The following is a 17,900-nucleotide window of genomic DNA, read 5'->3' on the forward strand; positions in this document are numbered from 1 at the left end:
AGGATCTGCTCTCCCCAGGCCCTGGGGAGCCTTGGGCACTCCCTGCCCTCACTCATGGCGGCCACTGATGCTCCAAGGCACTTGCAGTTTTGCTGCTGACTCCTGCAGCAGCTTCTTCAACCTTCTCTCAGTGCCTCAGGCTCCTGCCATCAGCCCCAAATCCCCAAATCTGGGCATCATTAAAATACACAAAGGCCTTGGGAGCTCTTTGTCTTCCTTCCATTGTCTTCAAGTCTCCAGGGCTTGTGCAGCTGCTTGCAGTCACTTTGGAGTTCTGTTAAGGAGGGAGATTTCAAAGTGCACCTCATGACTTTTGGTTTTAATCAAGGGCATATTATTTTTATTTTTCAGCTCATTGCAGAGGAGATAGAAAATGATAGATCATTCTCCAGGTGATGTTGATGCTGAATGTCTCCTTAGGAGGTCTGGGCACAGAGAAGAATGATCCCTTTCAGGGCTGACCCTGTTTGGACAACCTGCTCCTCACCCCCAACCTCACCATGTCTGACATTGCTCATCTGGGACTGACATCCTGAAACATAAAAATTCCCTATAAATTTTTTCTTATAATTACACTTTAATAAATAATAAAATTATAAATATTTTTTCTATATAAAAGGAAATATTATCTGTTTACCATTTAATAAATTTAAAATAATTAAATTTAATAAATGACGTTATTTTTCTATTTCTAAAAATATTATTTTTGTTACCTAATTTTCATATTTATATTAAAATCTATACATTTTTAGCAACCAGAGATATTACTGGTCATGGGTTCTAAGTACCACAATTCCATTAATTATTGCCTCTTGTTTTCTCCCTCCTTATGCTAATTAGTCTTTTTTTCAGTCCTCTTCTAATCCTTTTTATCATTTTCACATTCAGAGTAAAAAAGGCCACTTGGGGATCCATGGAGACTTTTCTGGGGCACAGTTGGGGATGATTTGGGTCTGGGGAGGGAATTTAGAGAGAACTTGAGGGTCTGGAGGACACTTCAGGGAGCCGGGTGGGCACTGGGCAGGGCACTGGGCAGGGCACTGAGGGATTCTGACGGACACCTCGGCGTCCGGGGGAGCTCTTGGGGGTCCAGGGGGGAAACTTGGAGGTCAGGGAGGGGAATGTGGAGCCCTTCGGGGTCCGGGCGGGCACTTGGGGGGCTCGAACGGGGCTCTCTGGGGCGCGGGGGATGATGGGAGTTGTAGGCGCGGGTAGAATACTGTTCAATGGAGCCGCGGAGCATCACGGGAGTTGAAGGCGCAGCTGCAATGTCTCTCTGTGGGGCGCGGTGCATGACGGGAGCTGTAGTCCCGGAAGTGTCTGGGACGGGGCATTTGGGGTCCGGGAAGGCTCCTGGGGGACACTTTTGAGTCCGAGCTGTGACTGGAGGTGCTCAGGGTGGAACGTGTACGGTTCGGGAGCATTTGGCAGTAGCTTGGGGAGGTCTAACGGGGCCCTTTAGGGCGCAGTGCACGGCAGGAATTTTAAGCGGGAACCTGTGTTATGATGTGATGCGGGGCCGCGGGAGGTGACAGATGAATTCCTAGAAGTGATTGTAACGGGAATCTGTGGGGCTGGGAGCATTCAGGGAATCCGGAGCCGCTTTTGGGGGATTCTGAGAGGATGGTGAGGGGGCACTTCGGGATCCTGGAGAGTGTGGGGGACGCTTATGGGACATGAGGGGAGGGGGCAGATAGCGGAGTTCTGTGGAGCGCGGGGCATGATGGACGTTGTAGTCCCAGCTCCAATGGGGCTCTATGGGGCCGCGGTGCATGATGGGAGTTAGAGGCAAAAAGGAAAGATGGCGCCGTCACCAGGCACCGCCCCCAGTCCCCGATCCCCGGCGCTGATTGGCTGCGGGCAGTGATGGGCGGGTGCGGGAGCAGCCCATTGAACCCCTCCAGTCCCTCCCAGTACAGCCCAGTTCATCCCTAGGACAGTTCAATACAACCCCAGCACCTCTCCAGGCCCTCCCAATACACCTGAGTTCATTCCTACTCTCTCCCAGTTCTCCCCAGTGTCATCCCCACACTGTTCAGAGTGTCTCCAGTTTGTCTCAGTATACCCCAGTATCACTCAAAGTATTCAAACTTGGCTCCAGTATTGCCCTGTCTTAGTCCCGGTATGTCTCAGTGTGTCCCAGTGTGTTTCTGTGTCCGCCCACAGTCCATCCCAGTCCACCCAGATTCCCCCTCAGCATTCCCAATGTTCCCCAGTATGTCCCAGTCCTCCCCAGTACTTCCAAGGAAATTTGAGCTTCTCATGGTTTCCATGGCACCCAAACCCAGCAGTGGGGTCAGTGCAGTGTCCATGGCCACAGCCCCTGGCAGTGCCCAGTGCAGGTTGGGATGATGATCCACCCTCACAGCTGGCCCAGGGCAGCTCTGCAGTGGTTTTGGTGGCACCCTGGGCTGGCACACACCTGAGGAGTGTGTCTGTTTGCTGTGGGGGAAACTAGGAGTTTTGGATTGCTTCAAGAAAAAAGGGAAAACCCCTCTTTTCCAGACCTCCTGAGGAGTGACCAGGGATCGATATCAGTCACTGAATGCTGCAATCACCTCTGCTCTCTAGAGAACAGTAATAAAAGACACCATTTAAAATAGGAATATGGTTACGTTTCTTAGAAATTATTCTTGAAATATTTCTCCATAAGTAGAGTTGAAACTTTCCTCATTACTGCAGCAGACCAGTGGGAAATCAAGGCAGAGCTGTGGTTTGTTAGGAACCCTCTCAAGAACTCCAAGTCAGAATCAAAGTCCAAAGTTTCTTTTCCTTTTAATCGATCCCACTGAGGGACACAACTGAGAAAGTGTGCCCAGGTTGCAGTCAGAGCAGGAAATTGGAGGCAGTGATGACAGGAGGGGACAAAGAGAAGCCAAGTCTTGGTGGCCTGGGGCACAGCAGGGTCTGTGCCCACCAAGGGCTGTGAGCAGACACCTTGTCCTGAGCCACTGGGGCCTCCTGGCACAGCCCCAGCAAGGCTGGGCACTGTCAGCCCTTGTCCTGCCCTCAGCATCCCCCCACATGCCAGTGGCCTCAGGGATCTGCTGGGACCAGTCCCTGGGGAGCCTTGGTCAGGAATGGCCCTGGGGGCTCCTTCATGCTCCCAGGGACTGCAGGTTTTTCCATGGACTTTGGGTTTTGCTCTTGTCTTGGAGTCTCTGAGAACTTTGTGCAATCATGGCCTCCCATTCTCTGCTTTAATTAGTCTCTTGAGAGGGCTCCTCAGTAACAACACTCAGTGGGGCTCATGGGATCTTTAAGGTACTTCAATTTTTGAGGTACTTTCCTTTGTCCTTTGTTCTTTAAGTCTGGGAGGTTTTTGTGCAATCATGGCCTCCAGTTCTCTCCTCCAAGGAGTCCAAGAGGATCCTGTGTTGGGGATGGACCTCAATGGCACCCATTAGTGCTTTGAGACACTTTGGGTTTTTCTTCTGACTCTCACTCTTGGAAGGATAACTGCAATCTCCTCTCAGGCCCTGAGGTTCAAGGGCTCAGCACCAAAAGCACCACGGGGCTCACTGGGATCAAAGAACTCCTGACAAACCACGGCTCTGCCTTGATTTCCCTCTGGTCTGTTGCAGTTCATCAAGAAGGTTTTCAAATCCACTTAGGGAGAAATATTTCAAAGAGCTTCTAAGAAATATCCATTCCTATTTTGAATGAATGGTTTTTAATACTGCTCTGTTTAGAGCAGAGTTGACTGCAGCACTCTGTGACTGATATTGATCCTGGGTCTCTCCTCAGGAGGTCTGACCTGCTCTGAGGAGCTGTGACTTGAGGTCAGACCCAGTGTGGACAACCTTGCTCCACATTCCCCAACTCCATCCTGTCTGTCCTCCCTCATCTGGGACGAGCTTTGCTTGCAGAACTGGCTGCACTGAGACAGAGACAGGATTTTCCTTTTATTTTTTAGAAGAATCTAGAATTCCTAACTTTCACCATTAAAAACAGGGTCACTCCTCAGGTGTGTGCCAGACCAAGGTGCCACCAAGGAGGTTCCCCTTCCCTAAGGCAGAACCCTGGAAAGAATGTTTGAGACCTTTGAATTCCTTGGTTCCCTGAGGCCTTGCAGTGTCACAAAGGTCCCTTGGTTCCATGAGGTTCATCGGTGTCACCATGGTCTCTCTTTTGTTCCATGAGGTTTATTGGTGTCACCATGGTCTATCTCCTTGGTTCCAGGAGGTTCATTGGTGTCACCATGGTCTCTCTCCTTGGTTCCAGGAGGTTCATTGGTGTCACCATGGTCTCTCTCCTTGGTTCCAGGAGGTTCATTGGTGTCACCATGGTCTCTCTCCTTGGCTCCAGGAGCCATCACAATGTCACAACGACCCCCTGGTTCCAGGAGGTTCCTGCAGCAGGACTTCCCCTGTGGCACAGCAGAGCTCATCTGTTCTGTCCATCAGCTGGGCCATCACTCAGGGCATCTTCCCCCTCTCAGCAATTGCTGAGATAACCCAGGCTGGACATCTGTCCTGTGCTGAGTTATCTCTGGTGCCAGGGAGGTGGAATTCCCAGCTGACCATGAACATCCTGCCTTGAGAGCAGACTGAAGGGAGGGAGATAAGCCTTGAATTTCTGAGTGACACACACTTCACTGTACAAACTATAAAATATACACAAAACTTTCACCATACAAAACTCTTCTGCATAGTCCCTGGAAACAGGTAGGGCTTCACTCCCAAGTCTGGATGAATCTTTGTGGTTCCTTTTCTGGAAGCTGAGTGAAAGGGCTCCATGTGCACTCCCTCATCAGTTCAGTGGTAAGTTACATTGACTCCTGATCTCTGCTATTTCTTCACTAGCTGTAATATAGGTAACTTTATTGTGCACTGGGTTTGTATCTACCTGTACTTCTTTCGTTTGTATCTGTGCAGTAAGTAGTCCATTTAAAGTCTCTTGTCTGTTAATCTTGAGTCCATTCAGTAAATAATTCATTTTATAATAGACCTAAATTTGCATTCTCAAGAACTTGTTAAGCAAAAAGTTGATGTTCAGGTATCCTGAAACAGAGCTACTACCAAAAACTGGAGCATGAGCCAGAACTTGTCTAAGCTTTCACTCAAATCAAAATATATTTCATTTCAAAACAAAAAGAGAGAAGATATTTTTTCATATTTATTATTTTCATATTTATATACTGATATCAGCAATTTCCAGTTCATATTGATCCCCCAGCACCTCCTCATGCATTCTGAGCAGATATGAACATCCAGTCCCTTCATGGCTGACAATCAATCACACTCTGTCCCTACCCCCACCCCACCATTTCCCTCATCCAAGCCCTGGCACTCAGAGCAGCCCAGTGCAAATCTGAGCTTCCTCCAGTCCAGGCTGTGCCTGCAGCTTTCAGCTCCTTGGCACCAAGTCCCAGCTGCTTTCCTTGGAGAAGGAGCTGCCCCAGACACAGAGGGATGTTCATTTGGGGTCAGCAAACAGAAGCCAAGGCAGGCCCAGCTCCATGGCAAACACAAGTGCAGCCCAAGGAGTGCTGGGCAATGGAGCCACATGCAGGGGTGTCCCCAGGGCTCAGGACTGGGGCCAGGGCAGTTCAATGTGTTCCTTGCTGATGTGGACCAGGCCATGGAGGGCACCCTGAGTCAGTGTCCAGGGGAGCCCAAGCTGGCTGGGAGTGTGGCTGTGCTGCAGGGCAGCAAGCTCTGCACAGGGATCTGGCCAGGCTGGAGCCATGGGCCCAGGACAATTGGATGAGCTTCAGCAAGGCCAAGGGCCGGCTCCTGCCCTGGGCTCACAACCACCCCAAATCCCTGGCCGTGCCCTGCCCCTGATCCCCACAGCCTGTCCTGTTTCCTTCATCCCTGCATTGCCAGGGACTTTGTGGGACAAGGGAGCTCTGCTGTGCCTATGGAGGGAGGTGCAAGAGCCACCAGTGCAGTGGGCACCAGAGCTCATCAGGTTTGTGTCCTTTGGGGGTCAGGAACTGCTGAGACTCAGAGGGACAGGAAGGTTTATCTTCATATGCCAACATAAGAAGTGTATCAATGTTATAATTTAATAATCATCAGAATTCTTCCCTCAGCTCTGTGCAATGTCAAACCAGTATCAGATATGTCTGCCATGCACAAGGGATTTCCATTCAGAAACAATTTTAGAAAAAGACATTAGAAAGGGTGATTCTATTACAAATGAAAACACAACTAAGACTGATGTGAAATTATCAGAGAACAAGTGGAGAAGGAAATCTGGGAGCAATGGGAGGGCCATAGAACCATCTGGTCTCGTGAATAGATATCCTTAGACATGGCCATTTAAACAGGAGAGCGGGTAACACCCAAATGGAGAGGGACATGAAATAATAGACAGCACAGAAGTGACACAGGTAGAGGGGAAGGGCAGGATTTCTTCTCCTGTCATCAGTACATATCCAGGAAATTTCTGTTCTCTCCTGGTGGGAAGACATGGATATTTCTTCAAGTACTCAAATGCCCCAGCTAGTGAGATGTGTTCATGCACCTTGCAAGTGTCAGGTTCCCTACACCCCCAGAGGGCTCCTGTCCCATAAAAATCTGCTCTGGCCCATTCCAAAATCGAGCGCAGCATTGTTCCAGGATCATCAAGGTGCTGAGGATGGAAGGGACCTCAGCAAGTCTGCAGCCCAAGCTGTCAGAGACTGGGTCAGACCAAGTGGTTTAAGGCCAGATGTGATCAGAATTTGATTATCCAAAAGAAGAGTGATAGGGCATTATCTGAGAACCTGTCTGAGCCCATGGGAACAAGACTTTTCCACATGTCCTGTCTGATCTCCCCTCTGTCCCCCTTTCCACCCATTGTCTTTTGCCTCCCCCAGGCCCCCCGGTGAAGATCCTGGCTCTGTGTTCTCCATCAGCTCCTGGCTGGCACTGCCAGGCTGGGATGAGGAGCCCCTCAGCCTTCCCTGCTCCGGGCTGGACAAGCCCAGCTCCCTCAGCCTCTGCTCACAGCCAAAGGGCTCCAGCCCCACCTTGGAGGCCCTTCCCTCACCCTGCTCCAGCTGCCAGACATCTTTCCTGCCCTGGGCAACCCAAACCAGGCCCCAGTGCCCTGGATAATCCACGTCCTTGATGTCCTGGTCCCACAGCCCTGGGTGCTCCTGCCCTGCCTCGCTGCCAGGGCACACGGCTGCCTCCTGCCCAGCTCCTGCCCACCAGGAGTTTTCTGACAGGGCCTGGTGGATACAGGGAGGGCTGTGGATGTTGTCTACTTGAACTTTAGCCTTGGACACCCCATCCCACAGCATTCCCTGGAAAAGCTGAAGCCTGTGGCTTGGAGCGGTTCACCCCTCCCTGGGCTAAGAACTGGATGGACATCGGGGCCCAGAGAGTGGTGGGGAATGGTGCCACATGCAGCGTGTGTGCAGTGGTGTCCTGCAGGGATCAGTGTGGGCCCAGTCCTGTTTAACATCTTTATTGATGATGTGGAGAAGGGAGCACAGTGCAGATGGCACCAAGCTGGGTATGAGTGTGGATGTGCTGGAGGGTAGGAGAGCTCTGCAGAGGGACCTGGACAGGCTGGATCCAGGGCCCAAATCCAACAGGGTGAGGTTTAACAAGACCAAGAGCTGGGTCCTGCACCTTGACCACAAGAACCCCTGCAGTGCTCCAGGCTGGGGACAGAGTGGCTGGAGAGGGGCCAGGCAGAAAGGGACCTGGGGGCACTTGTCTGTGGAAAAGTGAAGTTCTCCAAGGGGATCTTGCCTGAGCTGCGTGCAGAGGAATCCACATCAGGCCAGGCTGGGGGTGCTCAGTGGCCAGTCAGTTGCGTTGACTGGAAGCTTCTCATGGAGCATTTCCAGGGATGGAATGTTGGGTCTGCCACAGCTGTGGTGTCCCAGAAGGGGGAATGTTGGCACTGCCCTGCTCCTAGCCAGCAGGAGTAGGACAGTGATTCTTCACCTGTACTCAGCACTGGTTGGGCAGCACCTGGAGTGCTGTGTCCAGTTCTGAGCCCCCCACTATAGGAAGGACATGGAGGGGCTGGAGCAGTAACAGAGGGGGGCAACAAGGCTGGTGAGGGCTCTGGAACACAAGTCCTGGGAGGAGCAGCTGAAGGAGCTGCTATCCTTTATCCTGGACAACAGGAGGCTCAGAGGAGACAAGGCGGTGTCAGGGAACAGGTTGGACTTGATGATCTCCAAGGTGTTTTCCAGCCTTCCTCAATCTGTGATTGTCTGAAACCACCCCTGCAGCACTTGCAGGATGTGCCCTGGGCCTCCTCCTCAGAAGGTGCAGCAGCTCAGGTCCCTCAGCTTCTCCTCACAGCCCCCAAAGCCCATCCTTTCAGTCCTGCAGAGCCTTTCCAGCCCCTCCTCATTGCCCACAACAGGGAGCCCCACAGCCAGACACACCAGCCCAGATGTGCCCCCCTGGCCTGGGGTGCCTCTGCAAAGAGCAGCACCAGGCACTGCAGGACCCTGCAGACAATTCCTGAAGCACTTGGAGGTTGATTCTGCTCCTTAAGGGATGTTCCTATTGAGCTAGCTCAGGAACTGAAATGGGGAGTGGGCCAGAGAGGAAAGGGCAAACAGGGATGGACTGATTGCATGGGAGGGCACAGGGAGGGCAAGAGGAAGAAATCTGGATAAGGAAAGACTAAAGAAAGGAAATGTGAAGCAAAGGAAATGCTCAGGGCAGTTTGGGGGTGGCTGCCTGGCAGCCCTGGCTCTGAGCAGCAATGTCTGCAATTGGACTGGAAAGTCACAGCTCATGGGAACAAACTTTCTGTCTGATTTCAGAGGACACGACAAACCTGAGTGGTTTCCCTCTGGTCCCGCAGCCCTTGCTGGCCCCAGGGGCTGATGGCATTTGTGCTCCCTCAGGTCCCTCTGCCCACAGCAGCACCATGGCGGTGCTGACGCCTGCTCTGTGCAATGCAAACAGGGGCTCCTGAGGCAGTGCTGCCGTGTGTGTGCCTGCAAGGATGGGGCACCTGTGTGAGCTGGGGGAGAGGCCAGGGCTGCAGAGGGGGGATGTTGTTGGCAGGTGCACGAGGACGCTCTGGGACGCTGCCCTGGGGTGTCCAGCGCACTGGGGATGGATCAGCCCCTGCTCTGCTGCTCCTTGCCAGGCTCTCCCCTTGCAGGGACCTTGCAGAGCACCAGCCATGCTGTTTGGGCCCAGCCTGCCCACGGCCAGCCTGGGGCTGCTCCCGGGGCTTTTCTGTGCTCAGCGTTGGCCTGGCCAGGTGTTCTGGAGAGAGCCTGGGCAAGGAGCCTCCAGCCCCCAGGCCCTGCCCTGAGGTGTCAGCGCTGCCCCAGCAGTGCCCATGGCCTGTCCCTGCTGCAGCCCTGGCACTGCCACCCCCAGGGCTGTGCCCGGCCCCGAGAGCACTCAGGCCCTGCAGCAACACCAGGGGCAGGAGGGCAGCGGGGCAGTGGCACGGGAGCAGCACTGGCAACACCAAGTGCTGCTGCTGCTGCTGCTGGGCACAGCTGCTGTGCCAGCACTGATCTGCCCCAGCTCTGCACACAGACATTGCTGCTGCAGCTCCAGGGAAGGGAACAAATTGGGCATCTATGGAGGAAACTTTGCTGAGAGATCCCTTATTTCATTTTAAGCCACTGAGAGCACAGGTCCTCAATGAAAGAGTGTGTGGCCCCAGTGAAGGTAGAGAGAAACAAAATTACAGATGGCACCAACAGTGACCGTTATTTGTGGACAATATTAAAAAACAAAAACAAAGGGAAAAAAAATGCAAACCAAACCAACAAGAAGTATAAAAATTACTTTTATTACAAGTGATTTGCTGAAGGTGGCCAGCAGTTTAATGTTTCTGAAATCGAGTCATCAGTTTGCACACTGCAGCCTTGAGCTCCTGGTTCCTCAGGCTGTAGATGAGGGGGTTCAGGGCTGGAGGCACCACTGAGTACAGAACTGACAGGGCCAGATCCAGGGATGGGGAAGAGATGGAGGGGGGCTTCAGGTAGGTAAATGTGGCAGTGGTGATAAACAGAGAGACCACAGCCAGGTGAGGGAGGCAGGTGGAAAAGGCTTTGTGCCGTCCCTGCTCAGAGGGGATCCTCAGCACAGCCCTGAAGATCTGCACATAGGAGAAAACAATGAACACAAAATAGCCAAATACCAAACAGACACCAACAGCAATGAGCCCAAGTTCCCTGAGGTAGGAGTGTGAGCAGGAGAGTTTGAGGATCTCTGGGATTTCACAGAAGAACTGGCCCAGGGCATTGCCCTGGCACAGGGGCAGGGAAAATGTATTGGCTGTGTGCAGCAGAGCATGGAGAAAGGCACTGGCCCAGGCAGCTGCTGCCATGTGGGCACAAGCTCTGCTGCCCAGGAGGGTCCTGTAGTGCAGGGGTTTGCAGATGGACACGTAGCGGTCGTAGCACCTGATGGTCAGGATTGAGTATTCAGCTGAGATGAAGAACAAAAAGAAAAAGAGCTGAGCTGCGCATCCAGAGTAGGAGATGTTGGTGTGCCAGAGGGAATTGTGCATGGCTTTGGGGACAGTGGTGCAGATGGAGCCCAGGTCAGTGAGGGCCAGGTTGAGCAGGAAGAAGAACATGGGGGTGTGCAGGTGGTGGCCGCAGGCTACGGCGCTGATGATGAGGCCGTTGGCCAGGAGGGCAGCCAGGGAGATGCCCAGGAAGAGGCAGAAGTGCAGGAGCTGCAGCTGCCGCGTGTCTGCCAATGCCAGCAGGAGGAAGTGCCTGATGGAGCTGCTGTTGGACATTTGCTGTGTCTTGGCATGAGGATCTGTAAGAACAGTAATCATGGAATAGTTTGGTTTGGAGATGACTTGAAATATCCCAGCCCAGCTTGGTGTCACTTTCCCCCCACTGCCTGCCCAGGGCTCTGCTGCCTGGAGCTCTCCCTGCCAGCTGCTGCTTCCCTGTGCCCAGGGCTGGGCCCTGCCAGTGCTGCCAGAGCCCAGCCCAGCCCTGGGGGCTCAGCTCTGCCCTGCAGACCCCTCCCAGCACAGGGCACTGCCAGGGCCAGCTCTGCCTCTGCAGCCTCTGATGCCAAAGTCAGATTAACCCTGAGAAGGTTGGAAAAGCAACACTGATGGTGCCTGTAAGGGGCCCTCTGCTGATTTCTTTCTTTGCCTGGTTTATTCAGATCTGAGAAAATTGTTTTTATTGTTCTCAGCCTGAACAGACATATGAATATCAATGTTCAATTTTTTATCTAGGTGACCCTGAGCAGTAGATTATAAAATCAGGATTTTCCCTTTTATGCAGCCCCTGACTTGCTGTGCTCCCTGTATAATCTATTTGGAAATGTTCTGGAGTTAAATGTCACGCTGGGAGCAGTCCTGATCAATGCACCATCCTCACCACACAAGGAGAACACTTCCAAGTCTCACCAGCTGTCTCCCTCCACCCAGACCTTGTCCCCCAGTGCTGTCAGCAGCTCCCAGGGCTGGCTGAGAGCTGTCCCTGGCAGGCAGCAGAGTCCCTGCCCAGCACAGCACCCTGGGCTGCAGGACCCTGCTCTGCAGGACAGCCCTGGGCACCCCTGGCTGCTCTACAGGAGAGAGAATCAGAGAATGTACTCACAGAGTCTGTGGGCATTGGGATGTTCCAGCTTTAGGAGATCCCTGCAGGAGCTGCAGCTGCATTGTCCTGCAGCCAGAGGCTTCCTGTGTCCAGGGCTGGGAGTGATTCTGCCCCAGGCACTTGTGAGCATCTTCCCAGCCCTGACTGATGGAAGCTCTCTGTGCCTCTGTGCTGTGCCTGGGGTGGCTGCAGGCAGTGCCCTCAGCCCTGCTGGGCTGGGAGAAGAGCTGCTCATCAAGAGAAATGGGTTTTTAAAGTTCTTCCTGGTTGCCAGGATTGTCCTCTATGCCAGGATCCCAGTCCAGCTCAGCAGCACAGACACAGCACAAGGACTTTAATGAACCTCTCTGGGATTTGGTGCTGTTTACATCAGACTCAGTCCCTCAGAGAGTGTGTTCAAAAAACTTGTGAAGAACTCAATCTCACACTGAAACTTCAAAATATCTTAAACTTTTAATAGATCCCACTGAGGGACAGGAATGAGAAAGTGTCTCCACTTTCCAGTTAGAGCAGAACACTGGAGGCAGTGATGACAATTGAGGACAAACAAGGGAAAGGTGTCTGTGATGCTGAGCAAACCTGGATGTGTCTCAGCAATGCCAAGGGCCAAGGGCTGAGCCCCAGCCCCTGGCAAGGCAGATCCTGTCCCTCCCTCCTTGCTCAGGGCTCTTCCCGGGGCACTGGGCTCTGGGGATGTGCAATGCCAAGGGCAGCACCATGGGGCGGCCCCTGCCAGGCTGCTGAGCAGGGACAAGGAGGCAATGAGGCCCCAGCACAGCAAGGCTCACTTGTCCCCTGCTGGCCAAGGGCCCAGGGCCAGCAGCCATGGCCAAAGTGCTGCAGCACTTGGCTCTGGCAGGGCCTTTCAGCTGCTGCCCATCCCTGTGCCCTCTGCAGCCCAGGCTGTCCTACGGTGTCCATGCCCTGCCCCTCTGTCCCTGCAGGCTGTCCTCATCCCCCGGCTGCCCCACCTGGCTGGCCCCTTCCTTTGCTGACAGCTCTGCGTCCTGCCTGCCTCTGCCTGCACACACAAAGCCTTGGGCTGCTCCTGACTCCTTCTGGGGGATGTGTTTCACCACAGTCCTGGGTTAGAAATTCTTTTCTCCTTAGGTCCATTCTGGACCTCACTTTCTCTCCTTGGCATTTTTTTTTTATTTTCTCAGGCTGTTTTCCACAATGTGAAAAGGGTCCTCTGTCTCTGAAACCACCCTTCAACCCCTCCATGGGCTCTGTACTTCGGTCCCCAGACTCCACTCCACTGAACACAGAGGTCCTTTGTTCCTATACATTGTTCATGGGCTTGAGGCTCCAAACCCCAACCTGAGGAGATTTCTGAGCCCTTTCATGTTACTGGCAAATCAAAACTTTCAGCTCATAGTAAATCATCAGAGGAACAAGGCCAGCCTGACCTCTCTGTTCTGAGTATTTTTGTCTGGGAACAATACTTGCATAGACATAATTTGGGAGGCTAAATCCCACTTTTGACCATGGCCCCTAGACAAAGAAGGCCAGTTCTTTTGCATAAGAAGGAAGGAAGGAACAGAGCCCCAGTGTTTGGTGGTAGATGAGAGACAGCCAGCAGGAGGCCAAGGCCAGGCAGAGCTGTCTGTCCTGGCAGATTTTGGCTGGGACATCCCTTGTATATAAGGAACTCTATAGAGGGAGTACCAATTTCAGCCATGGGCACCAGGAAAGACTAACAGGTCTTTTCCCTAGGAAGGAAAGCACAGAGCCCCAGTGCTCCAGGAGCTGATGAGAAGAAACCCTCAGCTCTCCAGGATCAGCCAGACCTGCCAGGTGGCCCCCGGGACGACCAGACCAGCCAGACCTGTTCCATGTGCCCTTGGCTCCACAAGGTTCCACAGTGTCACAATGTTCTCCTGGATTCTGCAGTGTCACAATGGCCCCTTGCTCTCATAGGACCCTGCAGGGTCACAGTGTCCCTTTGGTTCTGTGGGGCCCCACAGTGTCACAATGGTCTCCACATGAAGGAAACAACAGAGCCCCAGTGTTTAAGGGCCCTGATGAGCTGCATCCACCAGAGGCCAAGGCCACGCAGAACTGTCTATCCTGGATGGTTTGTCTGGGTGCAACCCTTGGATGTATGGAATTTTGAATGTGGAATGCCAGGTTCTGCCCTTTCTACCTGGAGGAGAAGGCCAGTTCTTTTCCATAGAAAGGAAAGCACACAGCCCCTGGGTTTGGAAGGCAGGTGAGAGCTGTTCCTCAGGAGGCCAAGGCCAGCAAGACCTGTCTGCAATGACAGCTTTGGTGTAGGAGCAATCTCTGGATCTAGGAGGTTTGGAGGCGGAATCCCAATTTTGGCCATGGGCACCTGGAGAAGAAGGATGGTTCTTTTCCATAGGAAGGAAAGCACTGAGCCCCAGTGTTTGAAGGCAGGTGAGAGACAGCTCTCAGGACTCCAAGGCCAGCCAGGGTTTTTGGAAATGTCAGGTTTTGTCTGGGAGCAATCCCTGGATATAGGGATTTTGGGAGGCAGAATCCTGTGTCAGCCATGGGCGCCTGGATAAGAAGGACAGTTTTTTTCCATTTGATGGAAATCCCAGAGCCCCCGTGTTTCAGGGGCACATGAGAAGAGACCCTCGACATGGCAATTGTAGTTGGACCAGTCAGGCCAATCCAACCAGACCTGTTACCTGCTCCCTTGGATCCATGGAGCCCTGCAGTGTCACACTGGTTGTGTCATATTGGATCCTTGGCTCCATGAGACCCAGCTGTGTCACACTGGCCCCTTGTTTCCATGGGGCTCCATCGTGTCCCCACGCTCCCTTGCTGCCATGATTCCTTGCAGTGTCAGAATGCTTTCCTTGGTTCCACAGGACTGCACAATGACACAACGACCCCTTGGTGCCACGAGGCCGCAGAGTGTCACAATGGTCTCCATTATTCCATCAGGTCCTGCAGTGTCACAATGGCCCCTTGGCTGCACGAGTCCCTGGTGTGTCACAATGGGCCCCCCTTTCTTCCATGAGCCTTGCAGTGTCACAGGGCTCTCCTGGGTACCACAGTCTTGGGATATAAATATTACGAGAGACGGGGCAACTGAGAGACATTGTAAAAGATGGTTTATTGCCTCATGGCATCAGTCTCATAGAAGGGTGAGACATTAATTCTTAGTTACAATGCCTTATGTTAGTTTCTTAGCCAATCAAATACTTCTGTAAATCTCACTAGGGTTTTAACCTCAATCATTAATTGCTTTGCTTTTCATGGCTTTGCCACAAGGCGTCATTTTTCAGCCAATCATCTAACACTTCACAAACCTACAGTGATACATCTTAAACTTCTAACTTTTTAATAGGTTCTACTGCCTGTAAGAGCCCAATTGAGGGATGGGGGGCTCCAGGTGCTCTTTAAAATGCTGTTTATTGTATCCAAATGCTGCAGCAATTCACAGGTGACAAGAGCCCAGCCCACAGCCTTTTCAGCCACAGCTCTGGCTTCCTCTGAAGCCAACTCTAGTTCTGGTCACAATGCATTATATACTTTCCATTGCAGAGCATCTTAAAACAAGACAACCAATTAATACTTTTACTATTACCTACAGCCTATCAGATCTGCTAACATTATTATACTTATGTTACTATCCAATCACAAAAAGTTAGTGCGTTATTACAGTTCAAGATAGAAGTTGTTTTTCAGTTTTCTTCCAGTGGAAAATTTTGAGATCTGCCTCTCTACTTGCAACATGGTATTGTGGTTTGCCTGTGAAAATCTGTTTGCTTGGTAAAAACCATTTCTTTGAGGTGGATTTATCCTTTGCTCAGAGACAAAAATTCCCCTTCCAACTAACTTGCTCTTTGCCTTCTAGTTATCCTGTAAAACTGGCTCAGCAATTCTTTTCTTCTATATCTAAACTTGCTATCATTTCTATCTCTTCTTAGGATTCTACATTCAAAGATCTTTCTGTTATACATACATATCTGTGAGACCTTCCTGTCAAATCCAGAACTTTTCCAACAATTGCTAAACTTGAAAATATTTTACTATCTTATTTAACATATTGTTTTGCTTACATATTTCTGTTTGCCTAAAATATATTTTTACTTAAAATGCAAACTTATATTCTTGCTTCATGTCTGTTTCACTAAAATTGTAAAAATGGCCTCCATGGATTCATGAGGCCCTGCTGTGTCACACTGGACCCTCGGCTCCCTGATGCTCCACAGTGTCACAATGCTCTCCTTGGTTCTGCAGTGTGAGAATGTCCCCTTGGTCCCTTGGAGCTCACAGTGTCACTCTTGTGCCCTTGGTTCCATGAGGCCCTGCAGTGCCACAAAGATCCTTTGGTTCCACGTGGCCTCCAAGTGTCATCATGGTCTCCATGGTTCCACTGGGCTCTGCAGTGTCACAATGGCCTCCATGGTTCCATGAGGCCCTGAGCTGTAACAAAGGTCTCCTTGGTTCCACGGTGTCAGAATGGCCCCTTTGTCCCACGGAGCCCCACACTGTCACTGTGCTCCCCTTGATTCCATCAGGCCCTGCCATTCTACAATGGCCCCAATGGCTACAATGGTCTGGAGGGAGACTCTCCATAACTCCCGGAAAAGAGGCTGTGGTCAGGTGGGGTTGGTCTCTTCTGCCAGGAAACCACTGACAGAATGAGAGGACACAGTCTAAAGTTGACCCAGGGGTAGTTTAGGTTTGACATCAGGAAAAAATTCTTCAGTGAAAGAGTGATTGGGCACTGGAATCTTCTGCCCCAGGAAGTGATGGAGTCACCAGCCCTGAAGGCATTTAAAAAAAGACTGGACGTGGCACTCAGAGCCATGGTTTACTTGATGAGGTGATGTCAGGTCAGACGTTGACCTTGATGATGTCCAAGGTCTTTTCCAATCTAATTAATTATTTGATTCTGTTTCATAATAGTCTCCATTGTTCCATGAGTCCTGTGTGCAATGGACCCTTGGTTCCTTGAGGTTCCTCAGTGTCCCAATGGTCTCCTTGGATCCACAGTGCCACAATGGCCCCTTGGTTCCATGAGGCCTTTCTCTGTCACAATGGACTTTTGGTTCCAGGAGGTTTCTCAGTGCCACAATGGTCTCCTTGGAGCTGCAGTCTAACACTACACCATAGCTTCCATGTGGCCCCACTCTGTCAAAATGGATTTGGGTTCCATGAGTTCCCACAGTGTCAGAAGGTGTCGCAGCAGCCAGAGCTGCACTCACTTTGTCACTACGGTCCCATGCCTAGAGTGAGTTCCAGCCGGGAACAGGAGGCCTTAGATGTGGCTAGAGCTATGGCTCCATGGCCTTTTTGGCTGTCAGATCATGTTCGAGGGAGGCAAGGAGGAGGGGGAGGTCTTTTGCGCATCATAAAATGGATTTCTTACTTTGGGGAATTCGTGGGAAAAAGAAAAAAATGGTGAAGGTGCAACAACTGAAATATGGGGGAGGTTCAAGGGGAAGGCACAAATTCCTAGCAAACTGGAGAAATTCTGAGGAGGGATTAAGGGTAGGGTTTCCAAAGGCGTTGTCCAGTGAGAGAGGTATGGGAGAAAACTGGGTGACATGGACAATGAGACCTGGAGTTTTAGGGGATTTCCAAAGAGGAATTCCAAGCAGGGGGCTGGCACAAAGCAGGATTGACAAGTAATTCAGAATACATTGACAAGGTGGATGGGAGGGTATAATTTTGGACTAAACCATTATCTTGGGCAATAACAGAACATAGCATTAACAAGAAACACGCTGCAACAGCAGGGTATCAAAGAAGAAGGCTCAGGTAGTGAAACAGAAAGTGATCTACCTGGGATACGAGATCACTGCTGGACAACGGACCTTGGGGCAAAGTCGTGAAGAAGAGATATGCCAAACTCCAAAACCTGAGACAATCAAGGAACTGCAAACCTTTTTAGGAATGACAGGGTGGTGTAGATTGTGGATCTGTAATTATGGACTACTTGTAAAACCACTGGATGCTCTCATTGCAACTGGGAACAGGGACCTTCAGTGGACAAAAGAGGCCACACGAGCCAACTTAGAGAAGGCTCTTACGTTGGCCCCAGCTCTGGGAATGCCAGATGTAAGTAAACCATGATTTGTATTTTCCCATGAAGAAAAAGGGATTGCCCTGGGAATACCAGCCCAAAATCTGGGCCCATATCAAAGGGCAGGTGCTTACTTCTCTAAGCAGCTAGACACGATGGCTGGGATGGCTCAGAGCCGTAGCAGCAGTTGTGCCAAACATCCAGGAAGCACACAAATCCACCCTGGGCCAGAAAGTGACTGTGCTAGTGTCTCACACAGTGTGTGCAGTGCTGGAAGTAAAGGGCAGGCACTGGCTCTCCCCACAAAGGTTCCTGAAATACCAAACCACCATGGTAGAACAAGATGATGCAGAGATAATTGTGACTAACATTACCAAC

The 17,900-nt window shown here is 51.5% G+C and overlaps 1 protein-coding gene across 1 annotated transcript; it reads right to left on the bottom strand.

The window, feature by feature from the left end:
- Window positions 1–1,782: 1,782 nt before the first annotated feature.
- Window positions 1,783–10,308, bottom strand: LOC134057304 (olfactory receptor 14J1-like; the record flags this gene model as incomplete). Its single annotated transcript, XM_062514296.1, has 2 exons — window positions 1,783–1,854; window positions 9,847–10,308. Coding segments are annotated over 2 exons (534 nt in total), but the record flags the coding sequence as incomplete, so codon positions are not given.
- Between the last annotated feature and the right edge of the window lie 7,592 nt (window positions 10,309–17,900).

The sequence above is a fragment of the Cinclus cinclus genome, unplaced genomic scaffold, assembly GCF_963662255.1.
Source record: "Cinclus cinclus unplaced genomic scaffold, bCinCin1.1 SCAFFOLD_32, whole genome shotgun sequence".
NCBI classification, from domain to species: domain Eukaryota; kingdom Metazoa; phylum Chordata; class Aves; order Passeriformes; family Cinclidae; genus Cinclus; species Cinclus cinclus.